Source organism: Eumetopias jubatus, unplaced genomic scaffold (genome assembly GCF_037043125.1).
Source record: "Eumetopias jubatus isolate StellerSeaLion01/CBP00866 unplaced genomic scaffold, mEumJub1_p1.0 scaffold_3, whole genome shotgun sequence".
Taxonomy (NCBI): Eukaryota; Metazoa; Chordata; class Mammalia; order Carnivora; family Otariidae; genus Eumetopias; species Eumetopias jubatus.
In genome coordinates this window covers 185,366,780-185,392,609 of record NW_028274809.1, presented here as the reverse complement: position 1 = coordinate 185,392,609, position 25,830 = coordinate 185,366,780, and the positions used below count along the sequence as shown (strand labels likewise).

The window sequence follows — 25,830 nt, the reverse complement described above, 5'->3', positions numbered from 1 at the left end:
TTTAGGAAGAGACAAGACGGGGCTCTGACCATGTTTCATTTCTTGACCTGCTTACATAAAAGTATCTACTTTGTGAGAATTCAATGTGTATACAGTTTGTGATTTGCATACTTTTCCATAGTATGTTATACTATCAATAAAGCAAAAGCAAAACAAAACAGCTAGGGTTTCTTTTTTTAAGTGAAAAAGTTTCTTAAAAGACATGGGTAGAGAGAAATCTCCCACTACTGCCAGATAAACAATAAACGCCCACTGGCACCAGGCCTTAACGTCTGGGGGAAGACACAGTCGTCGTAGCTCCAGAAGATGGGAGCACATGACCCTTCTGTCTGCTGCAATGCTCAGAGCCCCACGCTCTGGACAACTGCTGTCACGCAGGAATATGGACCCAATGTCACCAATTCTTCCTTTCTTATTTTTTCCAATGAAAAATAGGAAAGTTGGATTTTAATGTCACCCCCTCCCCCAAACCACTTGCCACCACCAGTCAGAGTGGATAAATGTCAGCAGGCTGTCCAACACCACATGTGGACGAGAACGTGGAGCTCTGGAGCACTCGCAGTCTGCTGGTGGAGTGTGAAAGGGTGCAGCCGCTGTGTTTCTTAAAAGGTTAAATACATACCTACCACATCCAACCAGTTCTCCTAGATACCAGTTCTCCTAGATACCAGTACAAATTAAACAAAAACATATTTGCACAGAGACTTGGACCCAAATGTTAGAACAATCCAAATGTCCACTGATAGGTGAATGGATAAATAAACCACGGTGTATCCACATAATGAAATACTACTCAGCAATAAGGAACAAGCAATTTATAACCATAATATGGATGAATTTCATACCATAACTATTCTACTTATATAAAATTTCAGAAAATGCAGTATCTAGACTGACAGCAAGCAGTTCAAGAGAAACCTGGGGCTATGGATAGAGACAGGGCTGGATTACAAAAGAAGACAAGCAGACTTACAGGGGAATGGATATGTTCATTATCTTGACTGGGATAATGGCTTCCTGGGTATACACATCTATCAAAACTTACCAAATTGTGTATATATACATGCAGTCTATCGTACTTCAACTATAACTCAATAATATTGGGAGAGGGGGTGATAAGAGTTAAAGCTGTACTTGTTTCCTCCCTAGAAGTAACCACTATCCAGAAGCTGGTGTGTATATTCTTCCCATCTATATTTTCATCATACACACACACACATCCATGAATACTGTGTGGTAGTATTTAGCATGTTTTACAATTTTACACAAATGTTTTATCAATGTATTTTTCACTAAAATTTTGTATTTGAGATTTATAAATATAGGTATATGTAGATCTATTCATTGTGTTTGCTATATAATATTCCACAATGAATAATACAGTTTTAAATTAACCTGTTCTTTTGGACATTTGGAGAGTTTCCAACTTTTTTGAAATTACACAGAATGCTGTATGAGGATCTTTTTACCTGACTTTGTACTTGTAGGTGAATTGCTTAAGAGGTAGTACGTGGAAGTAAAATTCCTTCCAAAGGAATTTTCATAATATGAATTATGTTGATAATTTTTCTGTGGCTGGACCATGCCTGTACTACTCTTGGAATGGATCCTGCATGGTTATGACTTTAAAGAAAACAACACCTTACTAAGGGGACCAAATCCCATTTATTATCCCATACCTAGTTCTTTAGGTAGAATTGCTAAGTTAAATGCTCTCCAAGGCTGCTTTAAGCCTATAGTAGTCCAATACCTTACCATGTCAAAAGTTTATCTCTAATTAGCAAATCTGAAACAGAGTACCTCCACTGGTCACAATGGAGAGCAGGTTTCCATCATCATATATATTAACAGAGTAATTTAACATCTCAGCTGTGCCAAAGGAACCATATTCTTGGGCCTCTTTGTAGTTTCTCAATACGGTAGATTTACTCAAATCCCCATCTTCATTCGAATCAATGCAGGCTCTGTAAATTGAGAACAAATAGTGAAATTTACCTAATTTCTTTGGCTTTCTAAAAATAAGTGGTATGGTTTATTAGGTACCTTCTTACTGCCTTGTCTATTTTGTCACAACAAACACAGGAACTGCTGGGTTTAGAGTCTTCTGTTTCAAAGTCACCAGTAAAGACTAGGTAAGAAGCTTAAAGGAACCAGCCTTTAAATGAAGGCATGTATAAAGGAGTTTAGCAACACCGTCCGTCCCAAACTCCAGGCAGAAAACCATCTAACCACTTAAGAAATTCTCACAGCAATTACAATGACATATTCCACAGATCAGTTTCCTGTAACCACCATCAATATGAAGTGACTCAACATTCAAGCACTGTATCAAAATATCAAGAGAAAATTGAGAGACTTCCCTCAGTAACTCCACAGAGGGCAAGTATGCATATGGTACAAGGGTATGACTTTCTGAAGGTGGCTGGCTTAGTTCAAGGACAATTGTCAGAACAGCAGAAAGGGAACATGGAAATGAGGTTTGTGGGTAGGATTAGAGTACCTGTGTGGGGGGGGGCAGGACAGTGGGATTGGGTTATAAATTCCTGGACATTTGTAATACATTTCTTTGTCCAATTTTCTATGGAAAAAATTCACAGCTTTCATCAAACTCAAAGGAAATCTGAGATAACAAGGTCAAAAACCACTGAAAAAAAAAACAGTTAATGGTCTTTCCTTCATGTAATCCTCTACAAATACTGTCTTCTCAACCAGTGTTTGCTCCATATTGAGTGACAAATATTTAAATATTCTCAACCAGTGTTTGCTCCATATTGAGTGACAAATATTTAAATATTTCGTTTTTTGTAAAAACGAAAGCCAAGGCACCTAAGGTCATTTTACCTTCCCTCAGAAATGGCTGGCATTTCTGAAATGACAAATCTGAAGGTTTGCCTTAGGTAATATGGGATCTCTAAGATTCTCCTCAAAAAATTCTGGCTCTAACTCTGAGATGGGGTGGGGGAATCAAAGCCCCACATGGTATACAGTACCATGCAAACAAAAGTTAAATTATTTCCAGTAACACCTGACAGCGTAATTCCGCTGCATTTTTCACGGATTATAACATTTTCTAAATTTTTACTCCAGTGACTTCAGCTTTTATCAAGACATTTACTAGCCAATTACAAGAAACACAACTGCTGTGTATAATTCACTGAGAAAGAAACTGACAAGTGTACATGACAGGTAACCTGGTAAACACCACCGTTATTATTAGTAACAATAGTAGCAGCAGGAGGAAGAGCTTACATTTATCAAGTGCATACTGTGTCTAGGAACATCAAATTTAATTTTCCCAAAACCCTCTAGGGATGCACTACTATTATTCCAATTAACAGACAAGGAAACAGGCTTGGAGGTGTAGACAGTGTTCAAGGTCACATAGCTCAGATTCCATCTCAGAGACTGAGCTCTTCACAACGGTATTATACTGCCTCACTGCAACTTAGCTACCTGGTCTCTATTTGAGAAATCATCACTCAACTGTACTCCTTTGTCCCTAAAACATTAGTAACAGATGCTCTGCAGCACTCTCTTGCACTTACTTTCCAAATTGCCCAGCCCCAATCAGGAACATTCCTATGTCTACCAATGATTAACGTGTGCTAATATCTGGTTAACAGTTACTGTCTGTTAATGAAACAAGTTTCTTTAAAACACGTAAGGGTCAGGTTTAGTTCTTAAGAAATTCAAAGGGCTTATCCAAAACTACCCAAAAGCCAATCTGGCTCTCAAATAGTTCTGATTAGTGATATTAATGTCACTTAAACAACTCTTCTGGACAGTTCTGGGAGTTTAATGTTCTTCAGAGTAGATAAAAACATATTTTTAAGTGAAGATCTATATAATACATGAAGTTTACCTCCAGGCTTCACCATCATGCCACACCAAGCAGTCATACACAGGGCCAGGATCACTATATTTTTTCTCAAAAGAATTTAGCAATTCCACTTGACTTTGAAGTTCCTCCTTGATTAATTTATTTGCCTAGTCAATTAGGAAATATATTAATATTAGTACATTTTGTGCTCTTGAAAAGTTCTATTTACATACAACCAAAGACAGACCAAAAGTAAAGCCATTTTACCTTGGAAAAATGTAAGAAAGTTTTCTTTTTATATTTATGCAACTTGTAATTCAATTTAATGATGCAGATATCAATTAATATAGTAAACATTTAAAAAAATACTTTTATTCAATCTCGCATTTACTTATTATTCTATCCACTTTGGGAAAGACAGTGTGCTACACGTTGATGATATCATTTGGCTAAGACATGTTACTCACGTATCTATAATCTATAGCTGATTTCCAAAAATAACTCTAAAATTACTACAGATTATCTATTGACTTTTAGATTTTTTTATCAGGACTGTTTCCATTTATTTTATTTATTTATTTTTAGCTTTCTCATTTTTTTAAAATTATGTTATGTTAATCACCATACATTATATCATTAGTTTTTGATGCAGTGTTCCACGATGCATTGTTTGCGTATAATACCCAGCGCTCCATGCAGTACGTGCCCTCTTTAATACCCATCACCAGGCTAACCCATCCCCCCACCTCTGTCCCTCCTGGAACCCTCAGTTTGTTTCTCAGAGTCCACAGTCTGTCATGGTTTGTCTCCCCCTCTGATTCCCCCTCCCTTCCTGCTATCTTCTTCTTTTATTTTTTAACATATAATGAAGGGAAGGACTGTTGCCATTTAAATGTTTTGCTTTTTTTTTTTAAAGATTTTATTTCTTTATTTGACAGAGAGAGAGATATAGCGAGAGAGGGAACCCAGGCAGGGGGAGTGGGAGAGGGAGAAGCAGGCTTCCTGCCAAGGAGGGAGCCTGCTGCGGGGCTCCATCCCAGGACCCTGGGATCATGACCTCAGCCGAAGGCAGATGCCTAACGACTGAGCCACCCAGGTGCCCCTCCATTTAAATTTGTTTCTTAAGAATCTAAATAAATAAGAGAAACCATGAATTATCTTCTGTCCTTTGAATACGCTAATAAGTTAAATACATACCATATTTATGACCTTGTACAGATAAGCTGCTATTTAACCATTCTGATCCAAAAAATGAGAACTGTCTACGCTGCAAGTGGTTTTTTTTTAAACTACATGCTACATTAGACTCCTCTACATTCACCTGAATAGTCCTACTGAATTAAAACTTAATTTCCACAAGTTCCAAAAATCTTGTTACACTTCATTTTTAGTTATTCAACATATTCAACATTCACTCCTCCTTAAAGGAAAAAGACAATTATATAGACATTTTTCATAAACAAAAAACAATAAAAGGGATAATTAAATCCAGATCCCTCTTTTATAAAATTGGCTGTATATATGCAGCATCTGAAATACTACACTTAATATGTCTAAAAAAAGACTAAAGGACAAACAGTGATCTAACAGAAAATATTACAGCTAGAGAGGATGAATTACACAGTTAAAGAGGATGCTGTACACAGATTAAGCAAATGCAAGTTAAATGTGTATGTAGATCTATTCAGGCCACGATTCCTCAACCCTAACTGTGCATTAATTAAACCTCCTGGGAGCTTTTAAAAATGCCAGCCTTCCTGCGAGGCTTTAATTTAATTCCTCTCTAGGGCACAAGCACTGGTAGTTTAAAGCTCTTCATGGGATTCTAAAATGCAGCCAGGATTGAGAACCAGCAATACCATTCCATTTTTTATTTAAAAAGGTACATGCATGCATTAAAAGAAAGATTCAGAAGGATAAACATCAAGGTACCATCCCTGGGGTGGGGAGGACATTTTGGAGGCTCTCACTTGCTACTTTGTACGCCCATGTGATCCAAAAGTTTCTGCAACAAGCATGTACTATTTTCATAATAAACCAAAACATTATCTTCATTTTATTAACTGATTAAAAAGAATGTAACGGCTGCAGTGCCTAGGTGGCTCATTCGGTTAAATGTCTGACTCTTGATTTCGGCTCAGGTCATGAGCTCAGGGTTGTGGGACTGAGCCCCACGTCGGGCTCTACACTCAGTGGGGAGTCTGCTTGAGATGTTCTCCCTCTCCCTCTGCCCCTCCCCCTGCTCGTACTCTCTCACACTCTCTTGTTCTCTGTCTCTCAAATAAATAAATCTTCAAAAAAAAAATGTAATGGCTATTTAAGGATGTGGATGATGGGAGCTCTCACAGTATTTCTTGCAGAAATATGACTTGGTACTAGCATTTTGTGACCCACCAAAAACATGCCTGAGAATGTTCAAAATAGCATCTTCCATAAGAGCCAAGAACAGAAATCAAAGCAAATATTGATCTGCAGAAAGGACACATCAATTGTGGGCATCCATCATACAGCAACAAAAGTGAACAAACTACAACACCCACACATGGACGAATCTCGCGAATATAAGATCGAGTGAAAGGAGCTACTCATAAAAGAACACACTGTAGGATTCCACTTTACAAATTTCAAATAGGCAAAATCTTTCAATAGTGTTAAAAGTCAGGATGGTGGTCGCTTTTTGAGGAGGTAGAGAGCAATGATTAGGAAGAGGTGTGGGAGGGAGTGTTCACTTTGTGTTAATTCGTGACTACATACTTAGCATTTATGTACTTTTACATATGTGTATTGTATGTTCACTGAGAAATTTTGAAAAATAAATATGACTTGATTTCAGAATAAAAGAAAAATCAGTAAAACTAAACAATTTAAAACTTGTGAAAAAAAACAGCCTATTAACTCTCTTAAGAACTCTACGGTAACATGATTCTGTGGTAATGTTTAAATAAAAGCGACTAGCACCAACTTGAGAAGGGCAATTGTTGGCAACATCAAATTCTTCTTGTTTTCTACAGGCTTCTGCAAGGGCCACCCTGTGAACAGGATCCCAGATTTTTTCCTTCCGTTCTTTCTGCAAAGACAGAAAAATTACCTTACAATGAGGTTGACAAATATCCTGGACAGTCATTTATATATGGACCTAGTTGTTGTAAGTTGTGATGCCACACAATTTTCACATAGGAGCTTAAAAATCATTTATAATCAAGTTGATTAAGCAATGGAGCAATTATTAACAACAAGTTAACTCACTGTACCTGGGTTTTAAGAGAACATATTTACCGAGGCACATCCAAATGTATTTTGATACATACGCCCCAACTTTAACCCATCCAAGAATAAAAATAACAGCATGTGACATAACAAACTGAATTCCCAGTCATTTACAATTAAAGCAAATACTGTGTCCTGGGTCTTTATGGAACTGAGAACTGCAAGTGGAAGGCAGGGGTAAGACTAGCGGCAACGAGGAACATGCAGGCTTCCTCAGCTTCCTCCCTTTCTGGGCTTATTTGTTCTCTATCCTGTTTGATTTGACAGGGTTCTTTGGTACTGAAATTGGTCTTACCTTCCTCTCTGCTGTCTTTAACCCATAGTGCCACCCAGTGGAGGTCTGCTACTTAAAAAAAAAATCTTTTCCAGTAAAATAATCAACTCCCCTGAGCTAAGGAGGGGGTTGACATTAACTTACCCTATGTTTGCATGTTAATTTGCACTTTATCATACAGTTGATGAAATTTAATATAGTGCATAAAAATACTGTGCTATGTGTATTTCAGCCTGAAATTTTAAAATAAAATAGTATCCAGTAAGTTATATGCATTTTTTGTCATTTTATTTTTTTGCAGAATGATTAGAATCTGACAAATAAGTAAAGGTTCTATGTGCAATATACTGAGTAGCTCTTATGGTGTAGACCCCTGGAGAAGCAAATAACAGTATTACGATTAGATGGAAGTGCCCACAGATCTTACCCATTGGGCTCATTTTCAAGAATCACACCATCTTTTACAGTTGAAACTCTGAACCTGTGTCAGCTACTAGCGGTACAGCAATCCTCTAAAGTGGTACTGGCAAATATGGGAGACATGTGTTGCTATTTAGATTTCAATTTTAGAATATTACATACAATTAAATGTCACACTAGTCACATTTCAAGTTCTCAACAGCTACTGGTGGCCAGTGGCTACCAAAATGGGCAGACAGTGAACATGTCCATCATCCCCAAAAGGTCTACTCAGTAGCGCTATTTTAAAGCAGGCTCCTTCTTCCTCAATTTGCAACTCTTATTTCTCTAATGTGTTTCCTATATTTCAGCGCTTTAGGTCTGAGTAACCCTTTCCTTAGTACTGAATGACAACTAACCAGGATCAAAAAATCTAGTTGAACAGTAAGAAAAATGGGACAAATTATCATAGAAGCTATAGGACCAGGAATAATTAAGTTAGCCAGGACTTTAAATCAACTTTAAATAGTCTTTAGCCTTTCGGAGGTTAAAAAAAAAAAAAAAAAAAGTCCTTCAAAAATCCCTTGAAAGCTATATTCCAACTCCCAGAAAACATACAAAAACTTGAATATAATTTCAGTGTATTCACACATTCTCTAAACCTATCCATGTACCCAAGATTAAGAACCGTCGCTTTAAATGGCTAACGTTCCACCAAACAGAAGCTTGAAGCAGTCATTGTCTGAAAGCCTACCAGCCTCCAAAATAATTAAGAGTTCGTGGGATCTTACGAAAAATTTTTTTCTTCAGTAGGAAACAAATTTGAGGAAGAAGTCATTGATTCTAGATTGTACATTACCTGTATCCTTTCTTTGAGTGCCTTTGGATAGAAATCATAGCCATTTTTAATGCCAATATGATATTTGCCTGAGGGATTTGTCCAGCTCACAGGAATCTATAGAAAAAAAGTAAATTGTTAACTCACTAAATGCTTCCCAATTCCAATGATTTAATACTAGGGAAAACGGTTATATCACTTCTATTCCGATGGCTCAACTTGGATGAGCAAGGTTGCGTATTAGAGCAATATTTCTAATATTCTAAGGTGCCACTTAGTATCTGTCTGGCTTTTCTTCTTATCCATAAATAAGATGGTTACCTAGGATACCTTTCATTTACACAATGCTTCATAGTTTATAAAGTGCTTTCAACAGGGGCGCCTGGGTGGCTCAGTTGTTGGGCGTCTGCCTTCGGCTCAGGTCATGGTCCTGGGGTCCTGGGATCGAGCCCCGCCTCGGGCTCCCTGCTCAGAGGGAAGCCTGCTTCTCCCTCTCCCACTCCCCCTGCTTGTGTTTCCTCTCTTGCTGTATCTCTCACTATCAAATAAATAAAATCTTAAAAAAAAAAAGTGCTTTCAACGTACACTACCTCATTAAACTACTACAATCTTTAGTTCTCAAACATCAAGGACACATCACCTCTCCCTCCTCAGACCTACTGCCAAACTAGGAGGCAGGAGAAGCGGTTTACAGACCCTCTTTTTTTTTTTTTTTTTATAGACCCTCTTAATGACGCTTATATTTCCTGTTAAGAAATGCATTCTCTACAATCAACAGGGATAATGCCTAGATACTTAAAATAGCTCTTGAAGAAAAAAGTTCTATAAACTCATGTTAATTACATATAACATAATAGTCTTTCCAAATATCTCAAAGTATTTAAAAGCTTCTAATTAACAGAATGATGTAGAGAGCATGCCCAGTGTACAAACAGAAAAAGCAAAGAAACAAAAAGAAATCAAACTGCTTGCCTAAACGAAGGGTGAAAAGAAAGCTAAAATCTAGCTCCATCATGGAGACCAAAAAATTCATTTAAAGAATATGTGACTTAGGTAAACCTGGCTGTGAATCCAAACTCTACCACTCACCAGAGGTCGGGACCCATAGGTTCCTACTTAGTGTAAAAGGAAGAAAATAATCCCTACCTTCTGATTTACACGAATGCACTGAACATCAATCAACTTCAAATGTCCATCAAGAAAATGTGGAATATTCACACTCTTTGTAATCACAAGACCCATGATCATTAAAAACAGCTTTCAAATGTGTATAAAACATGAGGTTGAACTATCAACCACTCAGACTTGGCTTACTCATCAATTCTCACTTGTGCAGTATCTTTAACTGGCTCACCTCCATGTCCCTCATCAAATTATTCCCCAGGTAAGAAACTTTTGGATGGGGGCGCCTGGGTGGCTCAGTCGGTTGGGCGACTGCCTTCGGCTCAGGTCATGATCCCAGGGTCCTGGGATCGAGCCCCGCATCGGGCTCCCGGCTCGGCGGGAAGCCTGCTTCTCCCTCTCCCACTCCCCCTGCTTGTGTTCCCTCTCTCGCTGTCTCTCTCTCTCTCTCTCTCTCTCTGTCAATTAAATAAAAAAAATTAAAAAAAAAAAACTTTTGGATGGGGTGCCTCGGTGGCTCAGATGGTTAAAGCGTCTGCCTTCGGCTCAGGTCATGATCCCAGGGTGCTGGGATCGAGTCCCGCATCGGGCTCCCTGCTCAGTAGGGAGCCTGCTTCTCCCTCTGCTTCTCTCTCTCTCTCTCTCTCTCTCTGTCTCTTATGAATAAATAAATAAAATCTTAAAAAAAAGAGAAACTTTTAGATGAAGTCTTCTCACAACTAAATAGAGAAAAAAACACCATTCACAGAACTTCAAAGATCTACTGATTTTTTAAAAGCCTGCCTGTATCAGTAATCATTTCTGAGTCAAATGGACGTTTGGAGTATGTGAAATTTCAAATATGCCGGCATATAAACTAGTGCTTTTCATTCAAAACCTACCAACCTCTTTTAGAGAATAGGGATTCTTAACTCTAGCGTCTCTGCTATAGCCTGTGACATAACAATAATACAGTGTTGCAACAACAAAAAGGTAAGCGGTCACTAGCTGGCACATTCAAAAACTATTTCATCACAGGTGTCCCACTACACAGATTTTGTAACCCTAGGCTAGTGGCAAATTCTTTGTACAAGGAGATTTTATTTTTTTTTAAAGATTTTATTTATTTATCTGACAGAGACACAGCAGGAGAGGGAACACAAGCAGGGGGAGTGGGAGAGGGAGAAGCAGGCTTCCCGCGGAGCAGGGAGCCCGATGCGGGGCTCGATCCCAGGACCCTGGGATCATGACCTGAACCAAAGGCAGACACTTAACGACTGAGCCACCCAGGTGCCCCTACACAAGGAGATTTTAAAAGGCTGTGAAATGCTGAAGGATTAAATGGAATAACCGATTAAAATAACTGCAAGATAAACAGGTGCTAACACATATTTAACCACAATTACCTACAATATATGTAATACAATGAAAATAATCCACGAGACATAATGTATAATTACAAATGAGATCAAAATCTGCAGGGTCCACACAACCAGATACTTCTCAAATCACTATTACATGTTTTCCTCACAGTAAAGGCAGACTGGTTAGTTACAAAAAATCAGACTAAGGAAAATCATAAAATAAATGTTATAATCACGGTTCTGCTACCTAGCGTTAACCGAATTTTAGTAAAGGTAATTTTACTCTATGGGGCAATTACGGAATATGTTATTTTGCCTATTTGAGTATTTCATACACATGAACTTATTTTTAGTTTTTTTTTTTTTTTTAAGAATCAAAGCTTTATATTTTGGCCGTTTTAGGTGGGTATCTTTAAAATGGTTTTATTACATGATAATTACTGTGAAAATTAATAAAAAGAAACCTTGGTTAGAATGGAGTCAGGAGGCCAGCAGGGAGCGCCCTCACGCCCTACCACTCATCCGTTGCAGACCCAAGAGGGAGAGAGGGACCTTGCATGCCCATTCTACATTACCACGCGAGCCAGAGGCAGTTTACGCCAATGGACTTCCTGTTTGTAACAGCTCTTCCACCATCCCCTTTTCCTCTAATAAAACAGTGGTCCTCTCCTTTGTTCTGGTTAGGGACTTGCCTATGACTTTGCCATAGGCTGCTTGCTCCAGACTGCCATTCTCTGCTATTCCTGAATAAACCCACTTTTGCTGGTAAAATAACTGACAGTTTTATTTTTAAGGTTAATACTACAATGGAATAAGACGGATTTTCATATGAAAACAGAATCTCTTTTGATTACTAATTACATCTCTTTTCCCTGATTCTTTTAAAGAGAGGATGCCTAACGAATTGAACATTTTCTTAACAAACCAAATGTCATCCTGAGTGTTAATGTTCCACGCAGTAATTTTTTTTTTTTTTTTGCCTCAAACTATGTTTCAGCCTTGTCAGCTTCATGGTAGTCTGTACACTCCTTTAGCTACCACTGCACCCTAAATATGGGGCCAAATTTGGCCAAGTCATTCACTATGCCTGGACTTAACTTTTTTTTATATGTAAGAATAAATATTGACGATTTAAAAACCAACTTCAAGTTGAATGTAGAATTTTAAAAAGCACCATGCTCCCTTCCAAATGTCTACTAAAATTAGAGTAAGGAAAAGGAGAAAAAAAAACTCCCAAAGGACACAGAGAACTGGAAATGATACGCAGAAGCTGTATCACCCCCATTTTAAAGGTTGCAAAGTAAAAGGCAGCACTGAAAATTTATGGGGAGATTATGGAATTTTAATACATGGTGTTGGGGCAACTGGTCTTCAGATGGAAAAGAGGATCCAGGATCCGTTTTGAATTAAGACTAAAATCGATTCCAGTGAATTCTAGAACACAAAATGAAATATGGTACAAGTTTTTAGAAAATGATAGAGGAGCATATCTTCATGGTCTTGGGGTCAGGAAGAATGTCTTTAAGACATGAAAAGTCCTAACCAAAAAGGCAAAGACTAATGCCCAAATACATTAAATTTAAGAACTTTTACTCGTCAAAAGACACCACAAGGGAAGTGAAGATAGATACACAGAATGGGAAAAGACACCAGAGACATCCCATCAGGGGACAGGTACTTAGAATGTGTAATGGAATCCTACAAATTAGTGAGCAACAAGACAGCTCGGCAGGGGGACAAAGAGGGCAAACGGACTTGAACAGGCACTTTACGAAAGAGGAAATACAAACGTCTAATCAACAGAGGAAAGCACCTCAATCTTACTGGTAATTTAAAAAATGCAAATTGAAACTACAACATGATACACCCAGATTCCCAGCATATTTGCAAAGATTAAAAAGCCTTAAGAATACGAAGTGTTAGCTGTGAAACTATTAAAATTCTTGTAACACTCCTAGTGGAAATGCATTTTAGTACAAATACTTGGAAAATCTGTTTGGCATCACCTGCTCAAGTCATATCTCTACGATTCAGCAATTCCACTCCTAGGTATACATCCTGGAATTATCTACACACACGTGCACAAGATATGTATACAAGAATGTCCTCTAAAGAGCTGTTAGTGACTCTCAAACTGGAAACAACTGTTCATCAGCAGTAGAGTGGACAGAATGGGGTACATACAAGCGATGATATCTTGCACAGCAATGAAATTTAAAAAAATCACTATTACATGCAACATCATGGCTGAATGGGAAGAATCTTGCAAATACCTGATGTAAAATGATACATAAATGAGGTCATTCATATAAAGTTCACAAACAGGCAAAACTAACAATTTATTCCAGGTATCCACACAGAGTTGGTAAACCTATAAAGCAAAGCACAGAAATAATTATCACAAAAGTCAAAGTAGGTTGTGATCTGGAGGACACAGGAAGCTTCTGAGGCATGGCAATATTCTTTGTCTCATTTGGGTAGCAGATAAAATGGCATTCACTTTTTATTCATCAAGGTGTATGTATGTGTTTTATGCATTTTCCTTTATGTCTGTACACTACACTTCACCATAAAGATTTTAAACTTCCGTTCACTTTTTTGCTTCTACCTGCTCATGGGAGTGTCACTGGCCAAAGTAACTCACCACTAGTTTCTCGAGAAGGCCTATGAATAGATTCCTTAGAGAATGAGATTACTGGAATGTTCAAAGCACTTAACTAGTAGTTCATCTTAAACTGGGAGAAGAGTAAGACATTAACCACCAGCAATTTATAGGCTATTTTGAAGAAGCTGAAATACAGATATTTAATTCATCTTAAAGCATGGTTAAGTCAAAGAAACCTGAACACTTTACTATGTTGCTGTCTGAAAACTGTGTGCTCATGAGTTCTGAGAGATCCAGCTAGCCAGAATCCCAGCAACTAATAACATTCTTCTTTTTAATGACTGCTGTAAAATATCTGAACATCAGCACATCCTTGAAAAAAAAATTAGCTGAACACGTATGTGAGTATGTTCTGTGTTCTGATGGAGAAGGGAGCTAACACCAAGAAGACTGGTGGAAAGTCTCTATGAGGAACGATCAGACTCCTGCTGCCCATCCCACATCCTGCCCAAACCTGACCCGCCAGGCAACTGGATGTGGAACCAGAGAGACACTGAAATGTCAGCTCTGCAGAGAAGTTCACATAGCAGAGGGGAGAGGCAAGACGTAGAGAAGATTCTGCAAGAGATCTCCCTGGGCACTAGGTGTGAGCTCCTGAACACAGACAGCCAGGCTTCTCTCTCACTCTCCCCTCAAAGCCCAGGCCAAACAGGTTAAGGTCCTCTTGGAGATAACCGAGCATCCCGATGGGAAAAGGTACGCCATAAACTGCCACCTTTGGGTCCGCCATGACAGCACCACTGCTCTCATCCCAAGACCCTGCACAAGCAGAGAGCACTTCCGTCACCTCTATGTGCCTTGCCAACAACCACGGGACAGCCAGGAGAGCCAGATACCTTGGGAAAAACTCTCAGGTAGAAAGCAGAGCACAAGGAGGGAGGAGAGGCAGAGGAAGGAGGAGGTGAAGAAGAGGAGGGAAGAGGTAAAGAAAAAAGGGAGAGAAAGGAAAGGGGGAAGGGAATAGGAGGAAGAGGGAGGTGAGTAAAAAGAAGAAACCAGAAAAAAATCTTTTAGACAATACTCTCACTGATAAAATGTTGCATACATGACACAAAAATATGCTGAGTGAACACGAACAGAATTGCATTTAAAAATAATAGGCAAAATTTAACAAAATTCCATAAAGGGCTAGAAAAGAATATTGAGAAATCTTAGAAATCTTTCAGGAAGGAAAAAAGCAAATAAAAGCAATGAATAAAAGGTGGGAAAACGTAAGAAAATTGGAAGATCAACTCAAGAGGTACACTGTCCAATTAACAGGAGTTCTAAAAAAAAGAACAGCAAAAACAGTGGGAGAAAGTAACCCAAGACGCCACCAGACAACTCAGAAATGAAGGATCTGAAAGGCAAACTCTCTTCTTCCACAGTGCTAATTCCACAGAGAAAGTCTCAAACCACATAAAAACTCAAGAAATAAAAAGAATTAGTATGTTACTTAAAACCCCGAAGATAATGTCAAGATATCAAAACTTTATCTCTTGGTGAGTGGGAATTGTTGGTCAAAGGGAGAGGCAGGGCTTAGTTTTTCCTGTTAGAAGCCTTGAAGAAATAGTTGTCTTTTTAAACTATGGAGACATGTTGAATACAATTAAAACTTAAATTAAAACCTCCCACTATAGGGCGCCTGGGTGGCTCCGTCGGTTGAGCGACTGCCTTCGGCTCAGGTCATGATCCTGGAGTCCCGGGATCGAGTCCCCCATCGGGCTCCCTGCTCGGCGGGGAGTCTGCTTCTCCCTCTGACCCTCTTCCCTCTCGTGCTCTGTCTCTCATTCTCTCTCTCTCAAATAAATAAATAAAATCTTTAAAAAAAAATTGTTTTAAAACCTCCCACTATACTGATGGGCTGAGAATACTTAACAGTAGAGCTAAAGAAGTATGTCACCAAATTGAGAGAAGATTTAAGTATCAACCTATCAATTCTCTGATCTTATTTCACAGCCTGTATATGGTATATGTAATTCTACCTTCGAGCAGCAGTGATGCCATCAGCCCATGTGGTTTATCTAAAGCATGGGCTACTACAGCTATTTAAAACAAACAACTGAGAACACTATAGGATTCTAAATCTGCAGGACTTACTAGGAGTGTTCCTTAGCTTCCCAGAGCGATGTAAAATCACAGGAATCCCATGTGTCTCTCTGAAATATACTCTAAATAGCAAGGTTGACTTGGGAAGACAGGCAAAACCTTAGAGTAATTCAGATGTGCAGAAACTCATTTCCCTCCAGTTTACAATCTTTTTTTTTTTTTTTAAGGCCCACACTGTCTTAGCTTGGGCCCCATAAGAAAATGCCATAGATCCCAGGAATTTATTTTCTCACAATTGTGAAGGCTGGGGGCATGAGATTAGGGTGCCAGCATGGTCAGGTTCTGGGGAGACTCTTCCTGACTTGTAGGCACAGCTTTCTCACTGAGTCCTCACATGGCAGGGAAAAAGCAAGCATAGACTAATCCCCTCATGAGGGCCTCACCCTCATGACCTCATCCAACCCTAACACCATCTCCAAATACCATCAAATCGGGTGTGAGAGCTTCAACATATGACTTATGGGTCATACAAACAATTCGGTCCATAACACATGGAAAAGGAAGCAAAACCTGGATGTTCATGCCTGCTGTCTGCCTGGGGTAGGCAGATTCTAAAGATAACCCATGCCCTTGTATAGTCCTCTCCCCTCAGTGAAGGCAGGGTCTGACTATTGTGAAGGGATTTTGCAGATACAAATAAGGTCTCTAATCAGGTGACCGATTTAATAAAAAAGGACATGACCCTGGTGGACCTGACCTCATCAGGTGAGCTCCTTAAAAGAGAGACTGGGGCTATCCCAAAGGTCAAAGAGATTCTCCTGCTGGCTTTAAAGCTAGCTGTTGTGAGCTCTACAGGTGCAAGAAAAATGAATTCTTCCAACAACCACATGAACTTGGAAGAGGATCCTGAGCCTCAGATGCGACCAGGTTCCAACCAACACCTGATTACAGTCTTGTGAGACATGAGCAGAGAGCCACGAAAAGCCAGATTCCTGACCCACGGAAACAGTAAGATAATAAATGCAGGAATGTATGTGGCTTTAAGCTGCTAAGTTTGTGTTAACTCAGTAGGACAGAAAACTAATACACTGCCACAACGATCTTAGCCAGAGGACAATGCCTAAACATGATTCAGATAGATGGTAAAAGATGGGTAAAGTTCCATATAGCTCTTTAAACGCAGATAAACACAAATTCATCTTCCAAACTAATTCTGCTTATTGGTTTAAAAGATAAAGAGTACTGAATGACAATAAAATTCCTGACATCTAACAAGCTCACTAGCTAATATCTCATCAACTGCTTTTAGTATTCTCATCATTTTTCACGTTAGCTTAACTTTCTGCCCAGGTCTTTCTACCAAGTACACAGAGTAACACAAAGCCAGTCACTTAAGTACACAATTCTTAAAGCCTAAATATTTCATATTCCAAGTTCTCAGAAGGGACAGGAAAAGATGAAAGCAAAACTACAATCTGGTCACTTTTCCTGCCTTTCTAGCCAAAACTTAAAATTTTTAGAATTTGGCAATCACATTGAAAAATATATCCCAATTCTAAGCTCACTATAAACAAACAAACAAAACACTGAATTTTTCTAAGACGGCCCCTAATGACCCCCCACCTCCTGATATTCATGCTCTCGGTAAAATCCCCTTCCTCTTAGGCATGTCCTGGATTTCATGGCTCATTTCTACTGAAAACAAAATGGCAGATGTGATGGGATGTCAATTTCAAGATTAATTTGTGAAAAGACCATGGCCTCCATCCTGGGCACTCTCTCTTGGATTACTCTCTCAAGGGGGAAGACAGCTGAATGGTGTGACACAGACCCATGGAGAGGAACCGAAGCCTGTCAGTAAGTACTTGAGCAAGCTTGGAACAGACTCCCCTTCCCCACTCACGCTGAGCCTTCAGATGAAACCACAGCCGTGGCCAACAGCAAGCTCAGGAGAGATCTTAAACAAGAGGCACCCAGCTAAGTCACACCCAGATTATGGACTCACAGAAACTGTGAGATAATAAATGTTTGTTATTTTAAACCATGAAGTTTGGGGATAATTTATTAAAAAGCAAGAGAGGTAACTAATAACCTATCACCACACGTAAGCTAAAACCATTAGATGCTTTGAGGCAACAGTATAAAAAAAATTTGATAAAAAGATAAAAGTTCTGGGGCGCCTGGGTGGCTCAGTTGGTTGGGCGACTGCCTTCGGCTCAGGTCATGATCCTGGAGTCCCGGGATCGAGTCCCGCCATCGGGCTCCCTGCTCAGCGGGGAGCCTGCTTCTCCCTCTGACCCTCCCCACTCTCATGTACTCTCTCTCTCTCTCTCTCAAATAAATAAATCTTAAAAAAAAAAAAAAGATAAAAGTTCTAACCTTGAGCACTCTTCCTGAAAGACCGACAATCTCACCATCTTTGGGCTCCACTACTGTAGCAGTATTCACATCACCACTTCCTGTTGTATCAATGATATCAATGATTTTTGGTTTTCCATCAGTTGTAACCTGAAAATTAAGAGATAATTAAAATATAAATTACAGATTTAATTTTTTAATCCTTAAAAAAAAGCAATGCCAACCCCCATATATGTGCATACACATACACGAAATACCCTATGAAATCTGCATTCATTTAAAAAAGAAAACTGAATTGTTTTAAGCCAAAAGTGGGACAGATACTTACAAAAAATTTAGTCATGGAAAGCACCAAAGAATCCTTCAAGTGATTTTATATATTCAGAATAAATATTTACTAAGTATTTACTAAGGCTGGTGTTGGGGACATACATAGAAATGATCAATACCCAGAAGTCCCAGGTCTCACAGATCTTATGTTCTACCCAGTCAATAAACACGTCAAATACGTAACATGCCAGATGGTGATAATTACTATGGGGAAAAATTAGGCAGAAAAAGGAGTTAGTGTGGGGGTTTCAACTTTAACGAGGTTGGTCAAGAAAGATCTTGCTGAAGGTAACATTTGAGAAAAGATCTGAAGAAGATGAGCTTTGGGTTGGACAAGCACAAAACTTTAGGGAGGAAACATGTAAGAACATGTAATTATAGGATGTCACACTAGCACTCAAACTTAGTAAGTTCTAAGTTCAAACTTAACATTCAAACTTATTTCTCTCTAGGCTCTGCCATCTCAGGAATTGATACATACCCAGACAGTCAAACCAGAAAGTTAAAAGTCCTTCTTCTCTGATTCTTTGTTCAGTTTACTCCTCACACCCAATCTCTCAGGAAGTCATCCTCGTTCTACCTCTAAAACGCAGTTCAAGTCCATCTTCTCCCCCTGATTGTCGCCACCGGTATCCAGACTCTCTCCCCACCGTCACCCCCTGCCTTCATAATGCTGGTGCTCCTTCCAGGTCTCCCACAGTCTTGGCCCCCGCCACAAGCAAGTCAAACAAGCCGTTCAATGCCAGTCTTCCATGTGGTATCCTGCAATGGATCCCAGTGCACTCACTACAAAAGCCTCTGCATGACCCGGCCCTGCCACGTCCGGGCCACTCTAACCACGCTGGCCTCCTTTCAATTCCTGCCATGTGCCAAACTTTTCCCCGCCTCTCAACTTTGTACACACAGTCCTTCCGCTTGGAATCCTCTGTCCCTTCAGCTGTTCCCTAGACATCCCAATCTCATCTTTCAGTTTCCTACTAAAATGTCACCTCTTCAGAAAGGCCTCCCTGATGACCTCTTCTGTAGTTGCCATTCTAAACCTGAATCTTATTCTTCCTCACTGTACCTTGTTTCCGTCAAAGAACTTGTAACTATACAGCTGGCTGACTCCTGATCTATTTCCACTATTAGAAGAAAAGTTCTGTTAAGGGGAAGGACTATGTCTATTTTACTCACCAAACTCCCCCAAACCTAGCAGTGCCTAGTTGGTACTGGATACATATTCAACGACTGAATGATCGTGCTAATTTACTCAGAATTAAGAGTGATCTTCCTAAGGCATGGTTTCTTGGCCAGGCCAAGAAACAGCAATACTGTATTTTCATACTGCTTTTGTTGGAAAAATCATCTCTGGGCTCGCCTTGCAAAGGGACTATCTAGCATTCAAGATATATGTACTGAGTTATTAGCAGGAAATCAGGCATGGAGACGCAAAGACTGAAAAAAGAAGACAGCGACTCTCAAGGAAAAAAAAAAAGCAATGTAAAAAATGCCAAGAGTATCACAAAAGCACAAGGTCTTCCAATTCCTTTTCCACCTGGAAAACTCACACTCTAAGTTCAAGCTTAGTGTCTCTTTCTGTGTTTTCCCAGGCATTGCTTCCTTCCACCCCCACCCCACAAATGCAGTGTCCTTAAAGCTCTGCAGTTAAGGGTTACCCAAGGGGGGAACAGGGCAAGTCACCATGTGGAGGAAACAAAGGCACACATGGTTTTACGAGGCAGAAGCAAAGGGGTTCTTGATGGGCCCCAAATCTTATTCCAATAACACTGCCATAGAACCACCAGGGGCCATAAAGGCCTTCCAGGCATAGCTGTTTTTTATTTTTAATGTGCAGTAATTTTTTTTTTAAGATTTTATTTATTTATTTGACAGAGATAGAGAGAGAGAGCACAAGTAGGCAGAGAGGCAGGCAGAGGGAGAGGGAGAAGCAGGCTCTCCGCTGAGCAGGGAGCCCGATGCGGGACTCGATCCCAGTACGCTGGGATCATGACCTGAGCTGAAGGCAGCTGCTTAACCAACTGAGCCACCCAGGCGCCCAATGTGTAGTAATTTTTAAGCTGGATGTCTGTACTAGTAACAAAATAAGTAATATACTCAGAAGGCTCAAAATCATCACCAAAAAATTATTGTGGAAGTCATACCAAACTCTAACAAGATTATGATAAAACTGAAATCAGTTACTGATTTTGAAGGGACTGGCTAAATATCTTTAGAAATAAAATAATGAAGGAAAATGTAAGAAAATCTACCAAAATAAAAAATGGAAACAAGCAGCAGCTAATACTCCCCTATAAAATTAAAACTAGCTAAATCATGTACTAAGAATTTAAGAAAACAATTGATTTTAAAAAGTATTCCAATTAAGTACGAATTTGAAAGCTAGGCCATAGCTCTAAGAACACAATCACCTATCTTTATCTTCTCATTCAATGAGCAAACAACTTCAGTGACTTGAGATTAAAAATCACAAGAGATCACTAACAAGCCAGACATAGATCCCTCTCATTAGAAACCTCATTATCAGCGTGTGAGCAAAGAAGAAAGCCTAACGGGATTTAGTAACTTATTTACCGTCTACTATTGCCACAAGCTTTACTTATTAGCATCTCCCTTTCATTAAAAATTCTTATATATGCAATTTTCTATCCCTGTACCTCTTTCTTCACCTTTAGGGTAAAGGCAACCACTCCACTGGAGACAATAAGACAGAAGAGGGAGTTTGCGGTTAGGAAGAAGAGGTTTTAAAAAAGGGCAAACCAGCTGAAGATCTTGCAATGGAGCTTTGGGAGAAGAAAGAAACTGAACGGCTACCGTCAGCACGAAATCCCTCATCTTTGCGGGGGCGAGGAGGGGGGTGTATTACAAGGCAAAGAGGGGACTGAACCATTGCCAGAGTTGTGAGTAGAGCCAAGGTAGTAACATAGTCCGTGTACTGGGGTGGGGGGGGACTGAGAACCGAGAAGTGCTTAACAGGGCTATGTTGGCTGGACAAAACAAACTGCCCAACGATTTTCCCCAAATGTCAAGAATCTGAGTTACTTTGTGTCTCCACTGAATTGATTATGGTCAGGGAGCTGGTGAGGGTGGTGAGATATTCATTAAACATTAGAGGGTCAAAAGAAAGGGGGGAGGGGAGTTGCAAATTATCCTAAACAAAACAAAGTGAATGTGTAAGTATTTACTTGAAAATATTCTTTTAAGCAAGGGAAGATATTCCATAAGCAAATACTATTAAATGACTATTATTCTCAATAATAGTCTGTCATCAGAGCCTGTCTGATGAATGACTCAGACAGGCTCTGCTTTCAGAAAGCTTACAATCCAGTTGGAAAACAAATCAGTAAAGCGATAAGTGCAACATAACAATAAATAAAAAAGGTAAGGACGGTATCTATGAAAACATACAGAACATAAAATGCAGCATCAGGGAATTCAGGAAAACTAACCAAGAGAAAGGTGATAAAAATTAAAATCAACTGCATAGCACCTAATATTAACCACCAATTATATACCTATAATTTACTTACCATACGCTATTATTTTACTAAATGTAAAAAAACAGAAAAATTTTTATAGTACCACTTGTAACCTGCTTCCCAAACCATTTTTCCTCCATGAGGATATTACATATACTGCGCACACATACATTTTTTCCATTCGGCAAACATATTTAATGCTGTAAGTACATTTCATACAAAATTAATCTGGATATATGCTGTCGAAGATTTTTAACTTATGCAGGAAAAAAGGTTATGTAAACAGAAAAAATGAAACATTTTAGGTGATGTGGGGGAGGGTGGGATCTGAACACATTGCTATGAGAGCAAAAAAGAAAAAAAGCACCGAAGTAACTGTTGGCAAGAACCGGGCCTTATTCATCTTGAACCCTCAAGTCCTAACACAATGGTGGGCACGCATACGTAAATATATGCTGGGGGTCTGAATTAAGTCAGTAGATAGCCGAAAAGCTAATAGGGTCAAGACCCGGGTGGGTCTTAAAGGATTAAGCAGGAGTTTACAGGTGATGGTGGAAGGCTTGCAGGCAGATTAACTTACATGTTGAGGAAAGATCTGAGGGTGGGTGAGTGGAAAGGGTGGACTGTTCAAGATGGAAGCAAAGGGTTAACACCGGGGTGGACAGAAGTAGGGAGGGGAGAGTGACAACCAAGGCACCCTAAGGAGGTCAAGCTGGATGATAAAGGGCTACACAAAATTCAAATTTCAGAATTTTTATGCAAAGGCAACTAGGACATCAAAATTTAAAGTTTTGTTTTGTATGAAACAAGGGTGTTACAGAAGGTGTTTTCTTTCTTTCTTTTTTTTTTTGGAAAAATAATTTGGCAATGTGAAGGATGGAGCAAAGAGACTTGGTGGCAGGGAACCAACTGGCTACTGCATATTCTTTCCAGGTCCAATGCAAGTCCCACCCTGGCCGTGAAGCCAGCTCTCCTGCTATCCCCCTCCCCCAACCTTGGTGGCACTTGCAGGAGGACATCCTTTAACTCAACCTTAGACATGTGCCTGGATATATGCTGAGGAGAGACGTAATCACTTATTACTCCTCTCATGCTCTCCACCCTCTACTTTTAACAAGCCCAGGCAGCTGTCACAAAAGAGCACTGGGCCCAAAGCAGTCACTGAAGAATGACACCCCACTGCCTTCTCCAAAGTGTTCGTTTGTCCCTCGAGTCCACTATGCAGACCCATCTGGCTTTCCAAATGTCCACTCTGGCTTTCTTTTTTCATTCTTTCCTTCCCTTTTATTTCTATCCACCTTCTTATTTTAATGATATATACAGAGATCTGTAAAATACATTTGCTAAAGCAGGAAAGAAATCTTAAAAAAAATTCCCTCACATGTGCAAGCCACCTTAACTGAATTTCTTTTAACTGGCCATATTTATGTCAACATCTCCATGAAAGTTGTCAGAAGAGTTACGTTTTCATTTTATTTCTATTGCTTGAACATTTGTTATTACATGCAAACACCTAATGCATATTTATCCTCCAGACAGTTGATTTAAATCCCAGCATAAACTCCTTCTGAATAAACCTGCTTAAAAAAAATTAGTGTTTACTTAACACTTTCCTGGAGCACTTTAAAATGTCACATGTAAATAATCTTCTCAATTAATTTTCATAGCAACACTGTGGATGAGAACTGCTATTACTTTACAGAGAGCAATGGAACGATATGATAAGCAGATTGGGAAGTTCTACAGACGCATCTTTATTGAGACAGTCTCCTCCAAACTCTCCTGATCCTTTTATTATCCTGACAAAAGAAGCAGTAAACACTCACCGCAGCTGTTCTCCTCCCACTTACCCCTATAAAAAGTAAACATAGACTACAACAGAATGGAAACCATTACTGCTCTGTAATAAAGCCTCCATGAGGTGATAGCTGTCACTGTTGTAAGTCTTCAGAGTTACTAATACAACAACTGTACCACTTGAGCTACCAGCGAGGAACACCTCACTTGCTATTCTGATTCACCAAAGCTGCCTGGCCTTGCCAGCCTGAGGTGTGCTGGACTCCAGAGTACTGCTTGAGAATTAACAGGAGGAAGCAAGATTCCTAGAGGGATTCTATACAGCCAGCCAGACTGGTTCCCTTTTTACCCCCAGCATGACATCCTAATGTCCAAAATTGCTACCTCAATTATTAGAAAGCACAATAAAGGATCCAGAGGCCAGAGAGTACTTGGGAGAGGAAGAGAATTATTAAACTTCAGCCTTTAGTGTAGAAAGGAGGGTAAGAGACACAGATGAAGGACTGACAAAAGGGAGAGAGCAGCATGCCATAGGATTAGCCACGTTAGATTTTTAGGAAAGGGATCTTCAACAAAGGTGGTATTTTATGACTGTAGTTCAGTAAAAGGCTAAGGCTAAATTTACAGAAGTCAAACTTTGAAGACTTAGAATACTTTTAATCAAGAGACACGTTTTTGTAAAGTTACCTTTTGGTATGGTACTTTAAAGTTATCCAAGGTGCCTACGGCAAAATTAAGTAATTTTTTAAAATCGTAATTCAAGTATATTGTCTTACACTTCGAGGCTAAAAAAATTACAGAAGCCTAATTTAATAAAGCCTGAAGAGTTCGCCAAAAGCAAAGTCAATTAGGTTCTTATGTAAAACAAAGACGAAGCCATGCGTTTCAATGACTCTAAAGAAGTACATTGCAGAACAGGGTTTAAAAATAGAACACACAAAACTACCAGAGGAAACAATTCCGGAAGTTGACCGAGTTATCTTCTCGAAACCCGGCTTTCATGTGAAAGATAGCAATTCTCCCCAAAACCAAATCTCCCGAACGACAGCAATAAAAATGAGGTTCTGGCAGGTCATTTGGCCCTCTTCTGTTTCCTCCCCACCCCCACCAATAATAAAAATTGTAAAATCCCCGTTTGAAAACAGCAAGACACGGGCCGGTGCCCGAGACACGAGGGACCTGCGGAGGAAGGCGGCGTGGGGGAAAGGGGCCCGAGGGCCCGGGCCCGGCAGCACCTGGGCAGGAAGGGGATTCCTGGGCGAAAGGCGGACCCAGGCACCCCCGCCAGCCGCGCCTGGCACGCCGCTTTTGTCTGGGCCGGGATGACGGCCCAACCCGAGCCCCCCGCCCGCCCTGCCCTCCGCCTCCTCCGGGTGCCGGCTCCCGCTCGGCTGCAGAGCGGGATTCGGCCTGCAGGGCTCCGAGGCTGCGTCCCCTCCGCGTCCCCTGGCCGGCCCGCTAGCCACCCGCCCGCGGCCCCGCGCCCGGGCCCTCGGCGGCTGCCGCACCTGCATGCCCGGAGCTCCGGGGTCGACCCCCGTGTCCAGGACGGCGATGAGCACCCCCCGCCCGTCATACTCCGGGTAGCGACAGAGGAAGGAGGCGGCCCCGGTCTCCTTCTTGGGCAGGAGGCCGTGGAAGGGGAAGGGCTCCTCGGCCGCCGCGGTGGCCATGGACGCAGGCTGGAGGACGAGGAAGAGGCAAACTGCCAGGTTGCGCGCGGACAAGCGGCGCGAGGACACCCGGGCAGCCGCGGGCCTGGGCGGGGGCGAGGGGCGGGGCCGGACGCCGACCAATCTCGGCCCGCCAGGGGGAAGCGACCAATCACGTACAGCCACGTAAGCCAAAGGCGCCGCTCTCAGGAGCTTGGCCGGAGTGTTCCCCGGGCCGCAGTGAAGGAGGCGGAGTCTGAATACCCTGGTGGAGACTTTGGCTCTCGAACCGAGGGGTCTTAAAGAGACCGACTCTTGGGATTTTTAGGAGAGGACGGGGCTCGGAGGGAAGGGTCCGTGTGTCCCGGGAGAGACACTCTCCGAGGAACAGGGAAGGAAATGAGCCGCCAGCCTGGAGTAGCTGGAACTCGCTCCGGGCAAGTGATGGTTTCCGAACT

General features: G+C 40.6%; 1 protein-coding gene across 3 annotated transcripts in view; it reads right to left on the bottom strand.

Annotated features, from left to right (window-relative positions):
• The window catches only part of TPP2 (tripeptidyl peptidase 2), a 69,382-nt gene extending 43,910 nt beyond the window's left edge, over positions 1-25,472 (bottom strand). For all 3 annotated transcript variants that reach the window (XM_028112007.2, XM_028112008.2, XM_088021891.1), the window contains exons 1-6: positions 25,229-25,472; positions 18,136-18,264; positions 8,620-8,715; positions 6,783-6,887; positions 3,863-3,987; positions 1,801-1,964 (exon numbers count right to left, since the gene is read on the bottom strand). In XM_028112007.2, the coding sequence (XP_027967808.1) occupies positions 1,801-1,964; positions 3,863-3,987; positions 6,783-6,887; positions 8,620-8,715; positions 18,136-18,264; positions 25,229-25,393 (784 nt within the window). In that variant the 5' untranslated portion in view covers positions 25,394-25,472. The remainder of the gene's footprint in view (positions 1-1,800; positions 1,965-3,862; positions 3,988-6,782; positions 6,888-8,619; positions 8,716-18,135; positions 18,265-25,228) is intronic.
• Between the last annotated feature and the right edge of the window lie 358 nt (positions 25,473-25,830).